The 24,785-nt window shown below is 40.8% G+C and overlaps 1 protein-coding gene across 1 annotated transcript; it reads left to right on the forward strand.

The window, feature by feature from the left end:
- The first annotated feature begins 1,749 nt into the window (after positions 1–1,749).
- LOC308692232 (uncharacterized protein) lies at positions 1,750–13,188 on the forward strand. The gene is made up of 6 exons (XM_081368059.1): positions 1,750–1,811; positions 2,196–2,510; positions 2,608–2,943; positions 12,294–12,353; positions 12,499–12,579; positions 12,691–13,188. Exons 1-6 carry the CDS (start codon positions 1,751–1,753, stop codon positions 12,744–12,746), a joined length of 909 nt encoding a protein of 302 aa, XP_081224185.1. The 5' UTR covers position 1,750; the 3' UTR covers positions 12,747–13,188.
- The last annotated feature ends 11,597 nt before the right edge of the window (positions 13,189–24,785 follow it).

A 24,785-nucleotide genomic window follows, 5' to 3' on the forward strand; every position in this document is an offset into this window, starting at 1 on the left:
GTTGGATTATATTGCACATTTGCCCAAAATTACAATAGGTAACATGGAAGAAAATGGAAGCACTTTGGGAAAAAAATCCGCTTTTACCACTTTTAAGAATATAGTGTTAAAATGGACAAAAAAACATTTTCTAAGCTGACAACCTGGCTAGAACACATGTTGAGGGGTTAAATATTAATACTGTATAGGTTGTATACTTGTACCAAAAAGTGTCCGACAAAGTTTTAATATCAGTTTTGGCCCCCTGACTATAAACAGAAACCCGATTCACTTGAGAAGGAAAAAAAACTTACTAGCCTACTGTATTCCTCAGCTCGCTCCTCGATATACCCGCACTTCTGAGGTACATTTTCCATTATTATTATTCATCACAGCGCTGCGAGACGGTGTAAACAAGTAATGATCTAAACTTGTGTTTTCTCGAGCTGATGGGGGCGTTCACAGGTTTGCGTGGATTGCCTCAGCCATTTGCGCTTGAATAGCGCGCGCTCTCCGTGGGCGGGGTCACATTACATTTGAATTAGCTGTAATGAGTTCGACTGGAATCGCTCTCTTTTGATACAGATTTCACAAGATGAGAATATTTGTTTTTTATATAAATTACTTCATTTAAAAGAAGAGAATTCAAGCTTCATGCCTGTGTATATGTATGCCTGTTTGACTGAGTATTCGCTGAGTTATTGTTCATTTTCGGACGCGTTTCAGAATGGACTACACTGACAGAGAGAAGGCAGAACTCACATCACGCTTATTTTTCTTTATTTGGCAAAAAGCACAACACTTTGTTTTTATTGTGAGTATACACAAAAATAATGCACATTTAACAGAATCGATTGATGTATGAAACCTGTTTGTAAAATCAAAGTCAAAAGAGTATTTCGGGTCTCAATTCAACTGATTTGGAAAAAAGCGAGCAGATCACGCCGGCGTGATTGCCGACCTCAGAGGGTTAAATGTAATGTTCTTGTTGTTTATTTTCAGGCTTTCAGGCCATTCTGTGTTTCAGTGGTGCCTGTGTGCACATTTTTCATTGTTTGTGTTGTTTGCACATCAGTGTTTCCAACAAAGAAATCATCTTGCTCATCACTTTGTTCACCTTGTTCTACAGTCTGTATTTTCCTGGTGGAGACTTGCATTCTGCACATTTTCACAAAGTGGTTTCTTTTGTTGCATGCTTTGCAAATTTGTCCATAAGCTGGGCATTTTTTGTGTTCATGTTGGTAACCACATCTTGAACATTTCACGTTTGCTTTGTGGTGACTTTCCATTGCATGCTGTTTACTTCTCTGTTCACGCTTTTCCTCCTTTTTTCTTTGTCCTACTCAAACCAATTAATTATTTTGAGCGTTAGGGTTTACAGTGTGAGGATATTTGTTCTGCATGATATCAGCATTGACCAGCAGGTGTCGCTGTGTGCATTCCAAACTTGGAGAAATCAACCACTTTTACACACATCAGGCTGGAAAGCTTTAAAGCTTCATGAAGCTTCATCTCACCATCACTACCTTCAGGTTCACTCAGGTCAACAGTTATACGCTATATTAGCAATAATGATTATTTTGAGAGACATGGATGAGCTTTGATTGGTGGTTCCCATCATGCACTGCAACATTAGGCTTTATGTTTATTTCACCAGTGATGGTTGGTTGGTCAGATGAGAGGAAGTTAATAACCACAGGAGGAGCTGATGATGTTTAAAGGAGGAGCTGTAACTATATATAATGAAGAGGAAGACTGACAGAAACAGAAAATGGCTGATAAGTGTGATCTGTGTCTGCTGGGACTGATCATTCTCTCTTCACTTCTCACAGGTAAAGAAATCTGTATTTTCTCTAAAGACATTTAGTGGAATTAGTCTGGAGAGAGTTCATTTGAACATGCTCAGTTTATTCTTGCACACATTCATGTTGTGATCTCAGAGTTGTGTATTGATACACACAGATCATACTGTATTATTCCTGATACTGGACATAGTGTCACTCAAACATCTGATGATGAAGAATTATCTTCATATTAAGAGTGTGTCAGTGATTTGAACAGCTCTCTGATAAAGACTAATAGTTTATTCTGGAGAGTGTGTTGTTTGCTTTAAGTCAGGAAAAATACTATGATTTAAAACTTCTGCTTCTGCTTTGAAAATATGTTTCATTTATTAATATATATCATAATGATCACTGAGATATACTGTGTTTCAGGAACCAGTGGAGTGACTAATGTGTACATCAGTTCTGGTGAAAATGTCTCTCTGTCCTGTAATAAAACTCTTTCTGACTGCAAATCAACTACATGGACCAACAAGAACAGCTTCAGTTATTCAGGAGTTGAACTGATTACTGGAGGGATAAAGAATAAAAACACAGAGAGACATGAGAGACTGAGTCTGGAGTCTGACTGCTCTCTGAACATCAAGAACGTCACAGGAGAAGATTATGGATTATACACCTGCAGTCAATATGTGAATAGAGAACAACAAGGACCTGATGCTTATGTTTATCTGCATGTTCTTCATGGTAAGTTTATGATTATGTGGTCAATTTAAAAAGGGCAGATTCTCCCTTTAAACTCAGATGATGATTGAAGAGTCTGTGATTTGTGTGTTGTGTTCAGTTTCAGTGTCTTCATCATCATCATGTTCATCCTCACAGACTGAGATCAGTCCAGGCCGCTCTGTGACTCTCTCCTGTCAGTTGTATTCAAATATTGGAGAGTCATGTAATGCTTGGGTCCGTTATGAGGGATTAAAGCTGTTGTGGGTGAATCAGGCTGGTGTTGATCTGAAGACAGACTCCAGATATCAGATATTATCATCATCAGCTCAATATCCCTGTATCCTCACTCTGACTACAACACTCCTGAATGAAGATGACAACAGAGAGTGGAGATGTCAGCTTACTCGCAGAAATCAACTGGAGACCTCAGTCAGATACACTGTCAAGTATTCAGGTGAGAAAACTCTTTTCTGACAGATTTGTGAAAACTTCCACAGATTGGCTCTACTCTTTCTGAAGGCTTCATACGTTTTGGAGTTGTAAACTATTAGTGGTCAAAGTCATAAACTGCATAACAATCCTTATAATTCCCAATATTGGCCTCCTACATGGGTCATACATGATAAATTGCATAAATCAGACGAGTGTATTAACCCCCTGGGGTCGGCGGTATCGTCGGCGATACCAGCTCGCTTTTTATTTTTTATCAGTGTAAAAGAGATTCAAAATACTCTGTTGACTTTGATTTTCCATAGGAGTTTCATACATCAATCGATTCTGTTAAATGTGTATTATTTTTGTGTATACTCACAATAAAAACAATGTGTTGTGCTTTTTGCCAAATAAAGAAAAATAAACACAAAGCGAGTTCTGCCTTCTCTCTGCCAGTGTAGTCCATTCTGAAACGCGTCTGAAAATGAACTGTAACTCAGTGAATACTCAGTCAAACAGGCATACAGACACACAGGCATGAAGCTTGAATTCTCTTCTTTTAAATGAAGTAATTTATATAAAAAACAAATATTCACAGTTTATGTAAAATGTATGAAAAGAGAGAGATGTCAGTCGTTCTCATCTCAGCTAATTAAGTTTTAATGTGCTCCGCCCACGGAGAGCGCGTGCTATTCAAACGCAAATGTGAGGCGATCCTGCAATCCTGTGAAACGCCCACATCAGCTTGATAAAGTTCTATGCTTTGTTCTAATCGCAAGTGTCTGTACAAGCAAAAAGACTGTTTAAATATGAATCGTGTTTCTGTGCGTGAATGAATGAACACACAGATGCGCGCTGTTGTGTAGCTACAACAGCTGGCACAAATACTGTTTCAAAATGAATCGCGTTTCTGTGTGTGAATGAATGAACAGCTTTTACCAAACTCTATTGCTATACTGAGATGAGTAAAAATCGACTACAAAAATCGGATAGATTATAAAGTTCTCTTACGAGAGGTTCTCTCGTATTTGCGTAAGCTAGCTTACGCTACGGGAAAAGTCATCTTTTTCTCGAGATACTGAAGCCAAAAATTATCCTTAATTTTTCATATATTGTCAACGCAGTGCAGCAGGCAGCTCAACAGAGCTAGAGCGGCCAATACTGCGCGCTCATTGGCTGCCGCGTGGCAACTGCTTAAGACTACTAGTGAGCCCCGCGTGACGTCACGCCCTCACGCGTCACAGCCCGCCAGAATGGGCGGCGTCAGAGCGTATAAAAGGAGGGCTCGGAGGCTAAAATCTCTGATTTCTGTCTCTTCAGCGAAGCGCTCGCATCGCTGTTCTCCGAGAGAAGCTGCCGCCGTTGAAAAAGCACCGAGCCAGCTTAGGACAGCGCCTGAGGAAGCCGGACGATCTCTCGCCGCCTTCAGCCTGCCGTGCCAGCTCAGCTATCCGGCGACATATATCCTTTTCTTGCTGTGTGTGTGTGTGTGGTCGTTCACGCGACACTACTAAAAGTCAAGTCAAGTCAACTTTATTTATATAGCGCTTTTCACAATACAGATTGTATCAAAGCAGCTTCACAGTATTAAATAAAATAGTACATCAGTGTTTGTTTCTAGTGTAAAACATCCATGTTTGGTAATGCTGATCAATAGTATTGTTGATTGATTAATTAAATTAAGTAACCCCAACTGAGCAAGCCAAAGGCAACAGTGGCAAGGAACCGAAAAACTCCATCAGGTGACCTAATGGAGAAAAAAAAAAACCTTGGGAGAACCCAGGCTCAGTCGGGGGCCAGTTCTCCTCTGGAGTTTATGAGGTAGAGACCGGATTTAACTGTAAGATTAAAAATATTATATAAATGCCTGGCTGAAGAGATGCGTCTTTAATCTAGTTTTAAACTGGGAGAGCGAGTCTGAGCAACGAACAGTATCAGGAAGGCTATTCCAGAGTTTTGGAGCTAAATGTGAAAATGATCTCCCACCTTTGGTTGATCTGGATATCCTAGGTATAACCAAAAGCCTCGAATTTAGTGATCTTAAAGAGCGCGATGGATTATAGGGCGATAGAAGATCCGTTAAATAGACTGGAGCTAAGCCTTTAGGGCTTTATAAGTCAGTAGCAATACCTTGTAATTAATACGGAACTTTATAGGTAACCAATGCAGTGATGATAAAATTGGTGTTATATGGTCAAATTTTCTTGATCTAGTAAGAACTCTAGCGGCAGCATTTTGGACTAACTGTAGCTTGTTTATTGAGGATGCAGGACAACCAGCTAATAAAGCATTACAGTAATCTAATCTCGAGGTCATGAACGCATGAACTAACTTTTCTGCATCAGAAACAGATAGCATATTACGTAGCTTAGCAATGTTTCTAAGGTGGAAAAAGGCTGTTTTTGTAACATATGAAATATGATTTTCAAAAGACAGGTTACAATCTAATATAACACCCAGGTCTTTTACTGTAGAGGATAAAGTAACAGGACACCCTACTATGTTAAAGTTGTATTGTAAGAGGTTTTGTGGGCGGTTTTTTGAACCGATAAGTATTACCTCTGTCTTGTCTGGATTTAATAAAAGAAAATTGCGCGTCATCCAATCTTTTATATCTTTAACACACTCTGTCAATTTGGATAATTTAGCGCCTTCATCCGGCCGTGATGAAATATATATTTGAGTGTCATTAGCATAACAATGGAAACTAATTCCATGTTTCCTTATAATATTTCCAAGTGGCAGCATATATATTGAGAATAATAGAGGGCCTAACACAGATCCTTGCGGCACTCCATAGTTTACTGGAGTTATGATCGATTTTTCTCCATTTAAATAGACAAAATGGTATCGGTCAGATGGGTATGATCTGAACCAGCTTAATGCTTGTCCTTGAACACCGGTATAATTTTGTAGTCAATCTAAGAGTATTGTGTGATCTATAGTATCGAACGCAGCACTAAGATCAAGTAAAACTAGTATTGAGATACAGCCTTGGTCAGAAGCTAAGAGTAAATCATTTGTGATTTTAACGAGCGCAGTTTCAGTGCTATGATGCGGCCTGAATCCAGACTGAAACTTTTCATAGACGTCATTTTCTTGTAAGAAAGAGCCTAGTTGGGCGGACACAACTTTTTCTAGTATTTTGGACATAAAAGGAAGATTAGAAATGGGTCTATAATTTGCTAGGTTATTTGGGTCTAATTGTGGTTTCTTAATGAGTGGTTTTATAACTGCCAGTTTAAATGTTCTTGGAACATGACCTAAAGTTAAAGATGAGTTAATAATATTGAGGAGAGGCTCTTCCACTATAGGTAACACTTCTTTCAGTAGTTTAGTTGGTATGGGATCTAATAAACATGTTGTTGTTTTAGAGGAAGTGATAAGTTTATTTAACTCTATTTGTTCTATAGTTGTAAAGCACTGTAATTGTTCTTGCGGGGTGATAATCGAGGCTGAATTATAAGGCGCGATTGAGGATTGAACAAGAGCAGAGGCGTTTGTTGCAAAATGCCTCACAATTCCTGCGGCTCGTGCCGCTCTCACCTCAGCGACAGAGACCGCCATGTGATCTGCGCTCTCTGCCTGGGACGTGACCACGCTGCCGTTGCTATGTCTTCGGGCGGCTGTGAATTCTGCGAAGAACTGCCGATGTCGACCCTGCGGGCTCGACTCGCCTTGTTCAACGCTGAACCCGCTCCAGTCTCCGGGCCGCGCAAGAAGCGCCGCTCTCAGAGACCACCGGAGACCGAGACGCGAGCCAGGCTTTCGCCGGAGGCCCTCCCGCGAGCCTCGCTCTCTCCCTCTCCGCCCCCGCTTCCCGACGCGCAGCCGCCGGCTTTCGCCCGCAATGCCGTCGCCTCAGGGGATGAAGCGGAAGACGCTTTACTGGACAGCTGCTCTCTACTGGCGTCAGATAGCGAAGGGTGGTCCGGCTCTCACCGCTCCGCCTCTTCTTCTACACGCGAGTCTGGTAGGGCCCATGCCAGTGTGGACACCGAGCTTCTCCGCCTCCTCACTATGGCCGTCGACAACCTGGGCCTTGAATGGTCCCCGCCTGCGGCGCCCGCGACGAACAGGCTTGACGGGTTCTTCTTGCCCAGCCGCCACCAGTCGCCAACATCCAGATCAGCGCCCTTTCTACCAGAGCTCCACGCAGAGCTCTCTAAGTCGTGGGACGCTCCAGTTTCAGCCAGACTTCGCTCTCCAGCCTCGGCGGCCCTCTCGCACGTGGACGGAGCCGCGGAGAAGGGATACATCAACATCCCTCCGGTTGAACAGGCGGTCGCAGCGCACCTTTGCCCCCCATCCGCGAGATGGCGCTCAAAGTCTGCCCTCCCGTCTAAAGCCTGCAGGACCACTTCAGCCCTTGTCAGCCGCGCTTTCTCCGCCGCTGGTCAAGCCGCTTCAGCCCTGCATACCATGGCGGTTCTGCAAATTTTTCAGGCCGATCTCCTCCGTCAGCTGGATGAAAAGGGCCCGGATCAGACCGCTTTGACGGACCCAGGTCGCGGTCATCCAGCCAGCACAGGCCGCTGGCCCCGCGGGGTCCCCGGCCTAGAGTTTCTCTGAAACCGGAGCCTGCAAAGTCCTCCTAGCACGCGCTGGGAGGAAAAGACGGCTGAGTCCCGCCGCGGCCGGACCACCGTCCAAACTCTTCTGCCTTCCTCTGCCAGTCCCCTTAGTCAAGGCTACTGCAGTAGTGTTTTCCGCAGCCAACGAGCCAGTTCCTCAATTCACTCGCCTGCACCCAAACGCCGTTTTTACGGCGACCCAGATAATTCGCAAAGAGAGCTCAATGTCTGGTCATCCGGCCCACGCCGGCAGTGTTATGAGTGTAGTGAATATGCCCACGTCCCAGTGTTCATGTCTACACACAAGCACGATCTCCCCTGTGTGTCCCACAGAGCACACTCACATAAAGCGTGCAGTTGCCACTCGAGTGTTAAACGTAGGAAATGTGCCCACTCCCCAGTGCTCACGCCTACACACTGCCCACTCTGTCTCACATACTCAGGGTCTAGATCTCATAAAGCCCCATGCCATCGGCCGTGTGTTAATAAAGAGTCCTGTGCCCGCTCCTCAGCGCTCACACTCGCTTGTAAACACCTCCATGCCAGAGACCGTGTCTGTGAGCACTGCTCAGCCGGTTGTCGCTATCAGCGAGCCCCCGCTCCCCAACACCGAGTCTCTGTCGCCGCTTCGAGTCTCCTGCCCCGCGCAGAGCAGCGGGCGAGACCCAGAGGCCTTTCGATATGAGTGCAGAAGCATGGAAAGCTATTCCGGGCGTGTCGAAATGGGTACTGAGCACAGTAATACGGGGTTATTCGCTTCAGTTCCTTCGCCGTCCTCCGCGCTTTCGGGCGCGCGTCGAGACGGAGGTAAACGCAGAAGGAGCCCATCTGCTTCATACAGAAATAGCGAAACTGTTGCGCAAAGGGGCGATAGAGAGAGTTCACCCTTCTTTAACCGAGGCAGGCTTTTACAGCCGTTATTTCCTCGTTCCCAAGAAGGACGGAGCGCTCAGACCTATATTAGATCTGAGATATTTGAACAAAGCTCTCATGAGCCGGCCGTTCAAGATGCTCACGACCAGGCAAATCCTCGCGCATATTCGCCCGAGGGACTGGTTTATCTCTCTCGATCTGAGCGTGGCTCAGGCTGCGCCCGAATCAGAGTGACTCAGGGCTGTGTTTCAGCCCTGCAGCCCTGGTTGGCAGCCGATTGGTACCAACAGGGAGTTACGTTGGGAGCGATCTCACACCGCAAACTGATCTCGACAGACGCGTCCAACACGGGTTGGGGAGCGCTTCACGAGGGCAGACCGGTCTACGGCCGCTGGTCGGACCAGGAGAAAAGCCTTCACATAAACTGTCTGGAGATGTTAGCGGTCGAGAAGGCGCTGAAACACTTTCTCCCTTACCTGCACGGGCACCATGTGCTAGTCCGCACGGACAACATGTCAGTGGTGTCTTATGTGAACCGTCAGGGAAGAACCAGATCCAGAACTCTACGCGCTCTGGCAGAGCGTCTTCTGATCTGGGCTCAGGGCTTGCTGCGCTCTCTGAGAGCCGCGCACGTGCCCAGGTCGCCTGAACGACGGACCAGACAGGCTGTCCAGAGACAACGTTCCCCCCGGGGAATGGGCTCTACACGGCCAGACAGTCCAGACGCTGTGGCGTCGCTTTGGCAAAGCAGAAGTCGACCTTTTTGCCACGAGCGAGAATGCTCAGTGCCAGAGGTTCTTCTCAAAGAGCGAGGACGCGCTGGCCCAAGTTTGGCCCAGCGTCCCATTGTACGCTTTTCCCCCGATCTCGATGCTGCCGCAAGTGATAGCGAAGATCAGGGAGACGCGCTGCGCAGTGCTCCTCATAGCCTCGCGCTGGGAGAACCAGTTTTGGTTCCCAGAGCTGACAGCGCTGTCAGAAACAGCCCCGTGGCCGATCCCGGTGAGGACAGACCTTCTCTCTCAAGCCCGAGGCTCAATTCTACATCCCCATCCAGAGCATTGGTCTCTGCATGCGTGGATAATCAACGGATATTCGTTGATCTGTCAGAAGGGGTAGTTAACACGATCGCGCAGTCCAGAGCCCCCTAGACTCGGCGGAGTTGAAATACTTGATGTTCAAAACCGTTTTTCTGTTAGTCCTGGCTTCAGTAAAATGCGTGGGCGACTTACACGCGCTATCAGTGAGCGCTACGTGTCTTGAGTTTGGACCTAATGACTCGTTAGTCATTCTCAAACCAAAGCACGGTTATGTCCCCAAGGTGTTGGGTACTCCGTTTAGAGCTCAAGTTATTTCCCTTTCAGCCCTGCCGTCAGGCAGTGGGGATGGCAGCAGCCTTCTTTGCCCTGTCAGGGCTCTAAGGTGTTACGTCACACGCTCCGCCACCTTCAGGCTTTCGGAGCAGCTCTTTGTTTCGTTTGGTGGGCGCACCAAGGGTCTCGCCGCCTCGAAACAGACGCTATCCAGATGGATAATGGACACTATTGCAACAGCTTATGCGTCCAAAGACCTGCAGTGCCCTTTGGGCATACGGGCTCATTCCACCAGAGGCATGGCCTCGTCGTGGGCATGGTCCAGAGGAATTTCCATTCATGACATTTGTATGGCGGCGGGCTGGGCCTCCCCCTCTACATTTGTTAGGTTCTATAACCTGGAAGTTCCCGCCTTGCAGGCTAAACTTTTGTCAGTCTAGTCGGGTATATGCCCTGTTCATGTGTGCACAGGCTAGTCACTCGATTTAGCTCTCCTGGATGAGCTGCACTTGGGTATGTCAGTTATATATAGACCGGCTGTGCCGCTCTATTCTTCCCTATGGGTGCTTATGAACGTGTGTTGGCCCGCCCCGCTGGCCACCTGTTCTTTCCACTTCTATGCTTCCCGGGCTTCCAGGAATGTTGTGTGGATATAAGGCGCGCACGGCGTTGACAATGGGGTTCCCGTAGCGTAAGCTAGCTTACGCAAATACGAGAGAACCTCTCGTAAGAGAACGATACTAGGTTACTCACGTAACCTCGGTTCTCTCTAGAAGAGGGAACGAGTATTTGCGTTCCCTGCCATGCTCACGTCTCGAGCTCATGTCGCTTCATTCGACAGAAACCAGAGATTTTAGCCTCCGATCCCTCCTTATATACGCTCTGACGCCGCCCATTCTGGCGGGCTGTGACGCGCGAGGGCGCGCGCGCCCTCATTGGGCGTGACGTCACGCGGGGCTCACTGGTAGGCTTAAGCAGTTGCCGCGCGGCAGCCAATGAGCGCGCAGTATTGCCCGCTCTAGCTCTGTTGAGCTGCCTGCTGCACTGCGTTGACAATATATGAAAAATTAAGGATAATTTTTGGCTTCAGTATCTCGAGAAAAAGATGACTTTTCCCGTAGCGTAAGCTAGCTTACGCAAATACTCGTTCCCTCTTCTAGAGAGAACCGAGGTTACGTGAGTAACCTAGTATCGTTTTTACTGTAAAATACTGTCACACATCAAATAAGCTTATAATGTTGCCAATTTTTGCTCACGTGTTTAATATATATATATATATATGTTTTGTCAAAAATAATATACTAAGATGTTACAGTGTTTGTTCCAATGTAGGCGATATTCAAACTAATGAATCCTTAACTTTGAAATACGTATGATAAAATGTATTTTTACAAAGAAAGATTACACAGGAAATATTGTTAAAATTTTAATTGTTGTAATTGTATAACCTTTTTAATAAAATAGCTAAAATATATACAAGGATAGATGTAAACAAAAACTTAAAAGGTCAATATAAGCCTTCTCTTTAAATAATTTTTTATTGTATTTTATTAGTGACACATTTGGGTAGAGAATATATTCCAAAACTTTCTGAAAATACAGCATGAGAATTAACTGCACAATTACTAGAAATGTTTACCTTGGATATTATACAATTTGCAAGCACAATTTGTGAAAAAACAACAACAACTGTGTTTTCAACTGTGAACCAATTATATATATATATATATATATATATACAGTCCTTGCATTCTTTCCTGTGGCTCAGTGACACACCTGAATGAAAGGCTCATTATGGGTGTGAACTTCTTAGGTGTGAACCACTAAATATTCATGATGGTGTTGGATCGTTTACGCCCATCCGCATATTGCCTTTCCAAACTAAAAGTGTTTCACAAAATTTAAATCAATGTATTCTTTTATGTTAATGATTAGGCAGGATGATTTTCACATCATTTTGGAGAAAACTCTAGGCGACGACATCCATTAGTCAAAAGTCTTGTTGAAACATATTTAGTATGTGTTTTGTGGCCTTATTTCAGCAACTTTCATTTTTAGTTTTTTCAATAACCATGCATAAACATTATTCTCTCTGAAAACATGTACATACATGTTGCTCACATATTATGGTAGCCCTGTTTGTGCTAAATAGAGTGTAATTACACCTTTGCCATTAATATTTTTATAAGAAATTGAAAAAAGCACAAATGTCAGGGCATGTCAGAACATCTCAAGGACCCCAAAAACACCTCAGACCCCTGAGGGTTAAAGCCTAGTATGACCCATGTAGGAGGTCGGTTTTAGGAATTATAAGGCTTATGTCCTTCATTCAAGCTAAAGGTTTATTTGCAGAAGCTCAACTGTGTTTCACTCTCATATAAACCAGGAATAAATTATACAGTAATACAGTTATACAGTAATACAGTACAGTCTCTTCTCAACTACTGCCATTCTCCTCCTGACAACTTGAGACTGAAGTAAGAAGATAATAGATGACAGACTCGTGCACATATTCATCATTTCTGTGATGTGAAGCTCCAGTATTATGTGATGATGATGTTGTGTATATGTGGCATTATGTGTTGAACTGAACTAACAGACGTGATCCACAGATCCAGCTGATACAGCATCAGAAACTGGAGTCAGTGTGACTGCTGGATCATTATACAGAGGTACGACACATTCATTTATACTGACAGCTTTATAACATTAAAATATCAGTCAGTCTGTAAATGCTTCATCAATAACTGTTGATAGTTGAATACCCTTGACTTCAGTCATGTACAGTTTCTCTTCTTCCTCTCATGTTTCCTGCAGTGATTGTGATTATTGTTGAGATCGCAGTGTTTGCTGCTCCTACTGTGATTCTTCTTCAGATCATCTGTGCAAGAAGAGCTGGTGAGTTTTGAGCCGCACACAATCTGATGATTCACACTCATCTGATCTGGAACAATCTGCAATCATGATAAAAACACATACGAGAGGTCAGTCAATGCTTTTATTTTGCAGGGAGGAAGGACTCGAAGCACCCAGAGGAAATAGAGATGCCGACAATATTAGAATAAAATACTGATGAGTTTAGAGCCAATCTGCAGCAATATTTACAATAGCAAAAACTTACAGAGGATTGTTCATTGTTTTATTTTCTTCTTCTCAGAAAACAGAGAAAAAACTCTGAACACTTATAGTGACCTAATCAAGTTTAGATTAAAATGTGTTTTTTTTAACATATAAAAAGCCAGATTTATCTTAATTTATATGGATTTTATGGATATATTTGCTTACAGTGTTGAAAGTCATTCTCTTGTGCTTCATATGTAAACTGCTTTAAATATAATATTAATACAGTAATGGACAGCCTCAGACTGTATAATCTCTCTTTGTTCTGTGTGATGGAGCTGATTTGAGGATTCTTGGATCTTGTCGGTTCATTCCTGTTTTTAGCATCTTTTTTCATTTTGAATGATTGCTGTAATTTTCTTAATAAAACCTCTGCAGTTGTGTTTAATAAGTCTCCTTTCCTGAGATGTTTGTTCCGCTTCATGAGCTCGTAATGTATCGTAATATAGAATAGTAAGTGTGAGTATTAATGGGTCGAGTGTTGATGAAATATATGTGTTTTCAGCCGTTTCTTGAAGATGGCTAAAGCCTCATCAGCTCAGGTTGAGTTCGGCAGGTCGTTCCTCCAGCAGGATCAGTCCAGGTGAAGGTCTGTGAAAGTGATTCTGCATCTCTTTGAGATGATGCACCACAAGACACCGTTCACTTGCAGAACACAAGCTTCTGGAGACTCATCGGTCTGGAGTAGTGAGTTTAGGTGTAGAGGAGCAGAGCCAGTGGTTGTTCTTTAGTCAAGTCATTGAGAGCATTACAATAGTCCAGGAAACTGCTAAAATAAGGAAGGGAGACTAACAGCAGAAATACTCTCATGTGCAAAATCTATCCTTCAGAGCTAATATCCATCGTTCAGAGCAGGTGTGTGTTGAGCCAGTGCAGTTCACAATATGCACTTCTCAGACATGTGTCACACACACGTTACACAAAACTTCACTGTGGGATTGTGTAACTAAACAGTAACTCTAGCAGGGTTTCAACACTCAGTTGTTCAGATGAGAGGAAGTTAATAACCACAGGAGGAGCTGATGAAATCTCTAACTAGATACAACAAACTGCGTTGGTGCTTCGAAGCTTTTGACACAGTGCTCAACTTCGCCATTTGATGGTCAATAATTCCTACACCAACTGTGTCATTCAAATGTTTTGTTCAATGGGATGTCATTGTAAGGTTTATTTGTATATTTAATATGCATATTTGTCATCAGCAAGAAGGCAGGCCAAATTTCAGTGTATTGCACAATTCAAGGACAATAAAGACTTTCCGTTCATCATTGTTACTCACCTTCTAAATACAATGTTTAATACGCCAATAAATTGGGCCTATGTGATTTTTCATTGCACCATTTTTGGGCCTGCCAGTATTTGAGAGGGTCCTTGCTTCGAGGGAGTTATGTATGATTGATGTGTCTCTTGACCTCTATGGTGGCATCAGCATTATAGCTTTGATGCCGTTGTGTCTCGCTGACCCAGCTATCCAGGAGCTCCCACATGACACATGGATGGATTGAACTTTACTGTTGCTTGTTGATGTACTGCTGAAGAGCCATCCCTAAGGATGGAGCAGATGCATTTCTTGCCAGGGCTGTTTTTTCTGTCACCTTGTGCTGAATCATCCTAATGATTGGGATGATCTTTGAAGCTGACACTCTCTTCTCCCCAGAGAGCTCTTTAGTGTTATGCTTGAAGGGTGCCAGTACTTCAAGGCTTTCAGAAATGATGTCAAAATCAGCACTTGAAAGTGGCATGATGTCGCTTGACAAACTAGCCAAAGCCGAATCAACAGGCTCTCTGAGGTCAATGAGTGTTTGCAGCAGATCATGCATGCTGTTCCACCTGGTGTCCACTTCATGGAGAAGCTTCAGGGGCTGGCTGCCCATACTTTCTTAGGCAAGGATTAGCTTTTCAGTGGCCTTAGTGCTGCTTACCAGTCACCAGTCTCCTGGCTCTGCTACGGATGTCTGCCAAAACGTCATGTTCTTCAAATTCCCTCTGAACAATTAGGTTGAAGGTATAAGCAAAGCAAGGAAGATGGCGTAGTCCCAGCTTCTGAATTCCTGACACCATGTCAGTAACCATTACACAACTCTGTAACCATCGCTGCAATGGTCTCATATGCAGCAAACCCAGGCGGCAGCTGCCATCAGACCCAAGAGTCTCTGAAGCCTTTTCAGGGCGACCGCTCTTCACAAAAGAGGCCAGTGTATCGTTAATGAACTGGATACTCTGTTCTGATGAGCTCGAGAGTCCAAAATCATACCCAGAAAATCTATCAGGAAACTATCTATATACGAAAATCTGGAATTTCATTTGAAATGTGGTGTGCTTTTTATTTTGATCTATTCTTATTTTCAACCACTCTTAGTTTCAAGTATTTACTTTTTTATCTAGCCTTTGTTGAGAACTGCATTATTATTGTTTTTGTCTTGAACAATGATTCAATTAAAATTGATTGTGAATACAAAACCAAACGAGTGAAAAATGTGTTACTGTCTGACACATTCTGAGTGCAGTGTGAATAACTAAATCCTCTGCTGAATGCATATTTCCAAACAATTACATTATATAATGTACAAAATACATTATATGGATTATGTTTTAAAACCAATACCATCATTATTCCATGGTATAATAAAAAAATAATGCATTCATATCTGAAAACTACATGTCTTATTGTGCAGTGCCAAGACAGTATTTATATTCCAGTAATGAACAATGTGACTAACACTTTTTGCTGTCTTACAGTGGGACTGTCTTACTGTGTGTGTGTGTGTGTGTGTGTGTGTGTGTGTAAAGTTGGAGTCTTGTATGACAGTTACAGAGACTGACTGAAATGTTGTGTTTCAGTATATCATTCATCAGTTCTGCTTTATTCTTGGGTTCTGTTTCTGTTACTGATTTGTACAGCACATTGTCTTTCTGTTTTCTGTGCTTGATGACTGGACTCATACAATGTTTTGAAATATGAAAAAAAAAATATTTATATATATATATATGCATTGTAACTAAATGCATTTAATGATATGTTTACTGCTGAGAAATTCAGATGAAGCCACTTGATAATTGGGAAATCTAGTCAAGAATTTCCATCCGTTATGAAATCACCCATTCATTGCAAAACTTCTGTTATTGCTCTGAGAGATCTCATCATCGCTATGGAAAACCCATCTTTGCTACACTTTTAAAAACAATAAATTGCAGAATTTAGCAAATTAATCATGATTCCTTCCCATGGAGTCCCACCCTTTGCACACACACTGGTATTCCTATCACTATGGGGACTCAACATAGACGTAATTAGGAAAATAGTCGATCTCCGAATGCAAATGAACCGACTCTGAATATTACTATTGTTTCTTATATGAGGATCCTTTTTCAAAAACAAGGTCAATATTGATTTTCACTAACGACAAAACGAGAAATTATCCGTGAATTTATTTTGAACTAAGCTTTAGGAGCTCCCCATCTTTACTCTCCTCCCTGTTACGGAGATCGACTATTTTTGACTGACAAATTGCCGGCGGACGGAAACACAGTGAGTTGTTCAAAACCTTTCTTTTTAGTAAAGAAAGTTTCTTTTTAGACTTCAAATGATGCAGCCTATGCGTCCTCCGAAGGACGCACCATGTAGCCTCCGTAGGATTTCCTAATTACGCAGTCAGGTGTTCCCGATTACCGGTGGGAGAGTATGCTGCCATCCTGATAATTCATTTGATATAATTGAGTAAACAGCTATGGAGCCAGAATTGGCTATAGTCATTTTTATGTTTTATATTTTACTGGAGGACATGGTAAGGATGTTTCAGGTCGTGTACTTTTGGCTTAGCCGAAGATTCAAATGTTCATTTATATCTTACCTTGATGCGATTTTGTAGGCTAGTGTATTCTTTTTATTATGCACATAAATGGACCATGGTAAATATATTTACAAAGGTTTTCAACCGTATTTGAATATAAAACCCAGTTGAATATAAAAAGTCCAGTGCGAATGTTACTCCTGCTCGTCATCGGCAGCTGTCAGTCACTGTTGCTAGGCGACAAGAACAGTCCTCCGTAGGCTAGACCGGTCCGAGCGCTTCAGATGCGCCCTTTGAAATGGGACGGAGCTGTAGTTAGCAACAATTTGTTAATATTGTGGCAATAAGCCTACATTTTGTTACTTTAATTTTCAAAATAACCAGTGGTGGTATGTAAGGAACTACATACTTCGTTAATACTCGAAGTAATTTTCCCACACAGGACAGCAACACTACAAAATTATTCTTTTACAATATGATGCATTGTTTTACATTAAACTACACAAAAGTAAATAGTTTAAATGTATCAACCTTGAAAATATTCAAAAGTAGTCCCAGATGATGTCCCACCAGCAGGAGGCCTTACCAGGGTCTCTATTGTGGAGCCCATCCCGGTCCAGCAGCACACCAGGGTCTCCCTGCTCAGCTCAATACAAGTCTACATCATTTTTTCTTATTTTATGTACTGTAAATTTAAATGTTTATGTTGATTTTGAGATGTTAAACATATGTTGTAAATAGTTGGGGGAAAAAGGTATAGAATAATTTGTTTGATGTAGAAATTATGACTGTCATTACAAAAATAAACAATGTTCAGAGCAATGAATTCTCTTTTATTTACACATTTAAAGTTGCATAAAAATAAATAAATGTACAGATTTTTTTTTTCCTTTTAAAAAATATAAGTGAAAAAAGTTAAATATATATATTTCTCAATCATTCTTTCAAGAAGAGAAAACAGCCTGTCCATCCTCTCCTGTGCTCTCCTCGCCTCTGCAGTCCCATGTCTTCTCTAATCAAGTCCAAAAACTCGTCCTCTCTGTCTCGCCACCTTCGTGCTGCTGCCCCTGGCTCCTCCTCTTCTTGTGTGTGAAACCCCATTGCCTTATCTACTGCTTTTCTTATTGTTTTAGGCTTTATAGGGTGAGTGATATTTCTTATAATACACAAGTGAGATAGACTAGAGCAAATATTACAAATAGGTCTTTAAACTAATAACGTTATTACCACAAGTTTTGCCTAAAACTACCTGACAAATGAAGCCACGCAATGGTGATGAAGGAGTTAAGATGAAGTTTATAATAAACTTTAACTCTGGTTTCGCTAGCTATTTGAGTAAATGAAAACATAATACTTACATTTAAATTTGAATTTGCTGTCCACCACCGATCTCTAGTCTCGACCGCCTTTAAAAATAAATAAATAAATGCTGTCGTCAACAGCGCGTACTGAGTTATGGGGTAGGATAGGGTTGGATAGGCCACTAAGTGTCCATTTATGTATCCTTTCTTTCACGGGGAAACGAAGGGCGCATTTGGCGTCGCTTTTGAATCAGGGTAGCCTTCGTCGCGTCGCGATGACGCAACCGTCCTTCGAATACGACCTTCCAAGGATGCAGCCTTTGAATTGGGACGTCCTTCGTCGCGCCGCTGTGACGCAATCGGCCTTCTAATACGGCCTTTGGAGGATGCAGCCTTCACATTGGGACACAGCTAATGACTGCTTGTCCGTGTTTCGCTCGGAGCGCGCACAGCATCCTATCCGTATAATTCAGTTCTCTTTCGCGACTTATCGTGCTTTTAATATTTCTTTTCAATATAAAGCACATTCTTCTCTTTTCTTTCTCTTTCATTCATGATTTGTTATTAACTTTAAACAGAATCATCAACTGAAATCTGCGCGGATTATCAAAAATACGACACATTTATAGGACATAAAATTGTCTCTGCGGCAAAAGTGAAAGTAAAAGCACAGCAAAGCACCCGTTTCAATAAAAGGATACATTAAAGTTTATATAGCCTACTTTTACATTTTCGCTGCTGTTCTATTGGCTTGAATCCCAGTGCAGGAGCTGTAGGTTACAATTTACCTCAGAAACGTAAGTGGTTGATTGCTGTGGTGACTCGTGACACTCGCGAACAGCACTGAACACGCACTTTTGCCGGTACAACTTGAATATTATTATTATTATCATAAACTTTTCATTAACTTAGGTAGAACAACAAGGGAATTGTAATTGGCTGCTTTTTCTGCAGAGAGCCGATCTCTGTTGATGTTCCTCAGCCATCACAACCATATTTTGTTATTGTGTGAGTGTGACCAGTAACGCGTGAACGCAGCGTGATCTGAATGAAGGGAAATACACGGAAGTGAATCGCCATCATTAAGAAATGAGATCGCATTTATGTTTGAATCGTGCAGCCCTAGTATGCGTGTATATCTGTGTGTGTGTGCATGATAATGTGTGTGTAAGCATATTAATGGAGTAATCATGGAAAAATGGCCTTGCTGTAGTGGAGATTACTGGTAGAAACAAACACTTTCAAAATAAAATAATTTGATTCCTTAATTTATTCATTTTGATCAAAACGATATGGATTCCAGGATATTTTGATTACCAAACAATAAAACAATGCATTTTGGGAAAAATACTGAGCCTCAAAAGAAATGATGCCTAGTCTGTAAGATACAGTATACTACACTCACTGGGCCTGTACCCTCAAGGGTATACCCTTGGCATAGGGTACATATTTTTACCCTTGTGATTTGTACCTTAACAAATACCTTTATTTTTTAAATCCAGCACAAAATTAAATGAGGTTTTATTAACAAAGTTCGGGAGGAGCATGTTCAGATAATTAACACAAGTGGAGAGCACTCAGCAATCAATGGTAAGAGGTATATATACACTCAACAGTCTCACCTCAATCCATTGACAGTTTTGCAGTTTCCCCCACCACCCCTTCTTCACGCTTCTAGTCCTAACACTTACATACGGGGGGAGTACTCTGGGTTCGGGCCGAACTCCGAGCTCGGAGCCCTTCCTCTGGACAGCACGCCAAATACGCATTAAACTTTACCCCCTCATTTTGTATGTAAGTGTGAACTCGTGAAAGAGATGCATGAGCTAAGGATGTTCTCTGACCCCAAATAAACAGATAATGTAATGTTCACAATCTACAATATACAGTTAGATATTCTCCTACTTAGTATGTGTGTAAATAGTTGTGCTTAAATCTTTGGGTGTATTTTTACACGCCAACATATTTTGTCACACCTAATCTACAGCAAAAGAAAACATTTACAAGAGTTGCGAATGTGCGTTTTGTATGTTGAAATGTATGTTATTAAATTAAAAATGCCACGAAACAAAGACAAGAACACATCTTTCTATAAGTGACCCTCAAAATCTGTGCATACAACAAAACGCATGTATGTGTACAATGATTTATCAGAAAATTACTTTTGTCTCTTTGTTTGAAGAAAAACTTAAATCAGCTGGTGCTTAATAACTTCTGAAGCTATTAAACACCCCTGAATTCGGTAATGACGTGTTTTATGCAATATTTATATCACGTTTTAATTTCAACTCAATACATTTGAATGCGCTAAAGGGCTATGAACTTTAACATCTTAATATTTGGTAAAATTAACTCAAAGCATGCGCAAATTGAAATACATCCTAGCTACTTGTTTAATGTTTGTAATGTTTGTTACAGAACTTATTGCGAACAATTCACAAACATAAAACAAAAACCTCTTTTGATGTTATTAATAGTAATCTCTCTGGTGGCATATGCATAACTTCTCCATGATGCTACTTCTGATTCAATGTGGCTTTAATCCTATATAGCTGTTTACGACGTCATGATGACGACACCCCTATACAACCCGGTTTTCCTAACTGAAGGGCTCTAGCTCTACTAGCCGTGGACTGCTGTGCTACTGCATCATCTCATTGATCAAAAGTTGAAGGAATATTGTCTGGTTGTTACATGGACTGTCAAAGTCCGCTTCAACATTCCTGTTTGTCTGAGCCTGACGCAAACTACACTTCTTCGACTCACGCTTCTGACCCAAAAACCCAAACTTCCGAGCGTTAACGCACTAGGTCTAGACGATTGTGCTGCAAGGACTCACTCAGGAGATTCCAGGAACTAACAGTATTTTTCATCATCGGATAGGGGACTATTAGAAAATCTAAAAACTTCTGAAAACTTCTGAAATGGCGACGCAAAACCTGATGGAGAGCGACTCCCGCTGAGTTCTGGCGATGCTGTGCACATGCAGCCGGAGGTGTGTGAGTGCGCCACGGGCAAAGAGTGTCGTTTAAGAGCTACGCTAGACTGTATGTTTAAAGATCATTTTAGAGGCCAGATGGTTGGCTTGATGCACAGGATCATCGATGCTGCGTGTGATATGAAAAACCATTGTGCTCGGGATATCAAACGTGTGACAAATCTCAAAAATGAATGGATGTCGTAAGAGGCCTGACAAATTCTTGGACAGATGAGTTACCTCCATTTTTTTTAACGGTAAAGAGCCGATCGGCGTAATCCTCAGAAAAGTTCTGGATGTGTTGCGTGTATGTAGTGGCGAGTTCGGAGTCATCGAAATACTCTGTATGTGTACATTTGTAGATCTCTGTGTGTCACAGGTGTCAAAAAATGCAAAAACTGACATTGGTGAAATAGGTGCAAGTCTGGTCAGCTATACCCTAGAGCAAAACATGATAGCCTGCAGAGATTTTCTATTCTGGTTAAACAATCTGTAAATATCGTTATTGTTTTACTTTATGTATGTAATGCCGGTCTATCATTTTCTTCACTACCTCAATGTATGAATGTATACTCAAAAGTATAATGTTGAAATTATTAAGGTCAAAAGGTCAAACCCATCAATAATAATTAATTAAAAAGCCATCAATCATTTTGACACAAGCTGGATCTTAATACTACTAATAAAACAATCAGGGCAAGCTTTCATGGTCTCCGTGAACTGGAGCGCGTCTCAAAAATAAACAGAAACACAGGGTAGGTTATAGGCTACTAGAAATGTATCTAAAACCATAAAATATATAATAAAATATATAAAATCTAAAATATATATATATAAACCCTGTACACGTCCATACACTTGAGATGCACAGAGATGATCAGATACAGGACATTTCTGATTACACACACTAGATGTGTTCAGAGATTTCCAGTATACCAGCAATTGCTGATGTTGTAATGTTTAAATCCTGGTAAGCATGAGGCCAAGAAAGTTCTCAATTCTTATAGATTTATTAAGATCCTAAAGCAATCCAACAGTGCCAGATGTTACATAATGGTCAGCATGTACAACACACTTCAGCTCTTACTCTACACCTTTTATAGGTGACAACATGTGGACTACAGCGCCATCTCCTGACTAATACACAAACACTACATTCCCCCATTACTTAAAGGATTAGTTCTCATCAAAATGAAAATGTCCTGATCATACACTCACCCCAATGCCATCCAAGATGTTCATGTCTTTCTTTCTTCAGTGGAAAATATATATTTTTTTTAGGAAAACATTTCAGGATTTTTCTCCACACGATGGACTTCAACGGTCACCAAATTGCTGAAGTCCAAATCAATGCAGTTTCAAAGGGCTCTGAAGTGTTTCAAAGGGCTCTGCACGATCCCAGCTGAGGAATGGGGTCTTATCTAGCGAACATTCGCACATACCACTCTTACGCACACACACTGCACACATTGCCGCATATTTAAAAAGTGCGGATTTCTTTCTTGTTTCTTTTTCTTTCTTACGCTTTTAAAGTTGAATTGTGGTTCGGTAACACTTTATAATAACTGCACGCTATTAATCATTAGTTAAACATTAGTAAACAGTTAATTCATCATTTATAAAGCATGGATCGACATTAATTATCAGTTTATAAATACAGCTATAAATGCTTTATTTTTTTTATTTATAAGCATATCTATAATGTGTTTAATAATTGTATTTTCTCACTTTTTAATGATCAATTTATCATTTCTAAATGAAGTATTGCATTATTTACTAACCGGTTATTTAGGAGTTGTTGTCAGTGGTTCATAAGATCACTTAGAAAGTGTAAGTAAATAATAAACTATTTAAATGTACATTCATACATCTTAAATATTTCTATGTTCTGTATCTCTGTGTTGTGTTTGTTTCCTTTTTCTGTTTAGAAGATAACAGTAAAATCTCCTTTGTAAAAGCTTTACAAGGCATAACTAGTCCTCACTTTAGATGAGCTCACAAAAAAAGTTAACTGACCACAACTAAATGCTTTATAACTACCTGAATTAACCATTAATTATTGACACACTAAGTAACTATTACAATATGTCTGAATAATAAGATGTATGAATGTACATTTAAATAGTTGATTTATGTAACTGTAACTGGTGGCTCGCGCCACCAAAATGAATGTTAAATATGTATGGTTTACATATGTTTATAAATGTTGTAAACACTGATTTATTTTTCACACAGGTAAAGGATTCACACAGGTAAAGTAATCAACAGGTTTATTCGATTCAAATTGACTCCATTTACAAGGTTATATTGTTCATTATGAATTTACTCTAAAATTGTGTTTGGTTTATTAAGTTATGTATACATATAAAGATCGGATGCACTTTCTCAGGCAAATGTTTCAGACATACATTCAGCTGATGTTATACTGTGTTATTTCCTGCCGCTGCAGAAAGAAAAATGAATGTTAAATATGTATGGTTTACATATGTTCATAAGGATCTTATGCATAACATGTTCAGTCAACATAATTGTTATATGCATAAAATATGCTTTTGACTCATTTGAGTCGATGTACAAGAGTCTGTACAAAATGTATTGCCAAGACAGAACACCTTGATCAAGCCAAAACACTACTATCAAGTCACTAACTATCCCTATAGCTTTAATGCTTTGAATCTTTTCCACCTGTGCATTTACATATGCCCCTATAATCACCATGTATTTTACAGGTAACAAACCAAAGGAAGAAGACTGCAGCATTGCTGTGTCAACTGTGGTAAATAGCCTACAGAAACATCCTTCATGAAGATAGCTATGTGCGGCAAGCTTAATATTCAAGATTACCTTTCTCAATTTGCATGGGTCTTGGGTTTGCATGGGTCATTTATCTATATTTGTGTAATTGATAAGTTATGTTTAATTCCCTGTAAAGTAGCAATACAAATGTTCTCTATTTTTAATCACTTTAAGCCCAGTGTCAGTGAAGATGGTGTGGTCAGTGGAATCCTGGTGTTTGTGGGAAATAGATAGAGCCTTGCCCAGCACTACGATGTGACCCTGATGACTGAGGTAATTCATCACACATTCATCAACAGTTAGCAGTCAAAAGTTTACGTACGTTTTGCAGAATAAACTGCTTCATCAGGGTAGTACTAAATAAAAAGAGAACATATACATTTTTGTGATCCCTCTTATTGCTAAAATTATTAACATTTTGCAGATACTGCAAGGTCTATAGAAACTTTAAAGCACAACTGTATATCAATTTCATTCGAGACAAATATAATAATGGACTGGATCTGTTTTATAAACAAATGTTTTCCTTCTGTTTTTTTTCCCCCCCTCAAGGTATTTTTTCTGACTTTTCTGCCTCTTTGGAACATTTCCATTCACATTTACTCTGGAGAGCTTCTGGGACATTGACATAAACAGCACTTTCCAACAACTTCAAAAAAATTGGTGACATGATTTTGGTTTTCTTGTTTTTGTGCCTTTGGATTTCTTCAGTTTTTGTTTTGTTTTTAGACAAACTTATATTCACTGTAATGCTGGAGTAAGCATTTTGTCCTGTTTAATGTTGGTGCTATGTAAAGTGTGCTATGTTAATATTAGTTTATGTATTAGCCAACATGATCTAACAATGAGCTTTTTTTTTTACAGTATTTATACATTTTTGTTAATATTAGTTAATTAAAATATAGTTTAAGTTAGTTAATACAATTTATAGTCATTGTTCATGTGAGTTCACAGTGCATTAACTAATTTTAATACACAACTTTTGAATATAATAATGCATTATTAAATGTTGAAATTAACATTAACTAAGACTAATAAATGCTTAAAGTATTAGTCATTCTTAGTTCATGTTAACTGAAGTAGTTAACTAATAATACCTTTTTGTAAAGCATTACCCGT

This window comes from Scardinius erythrophthalmus (assembly GCF_964197995.2).
Source record: "Scardinius erythrophthalmus genome assembly, chromosome: 1".
Lineage (NCBI taxonomy): Eukaryota > Metazoa > Chordata > Actinopteri > Cypriniformes > Leuciscidae > Scardinius > Scardinius erythrophthalmus.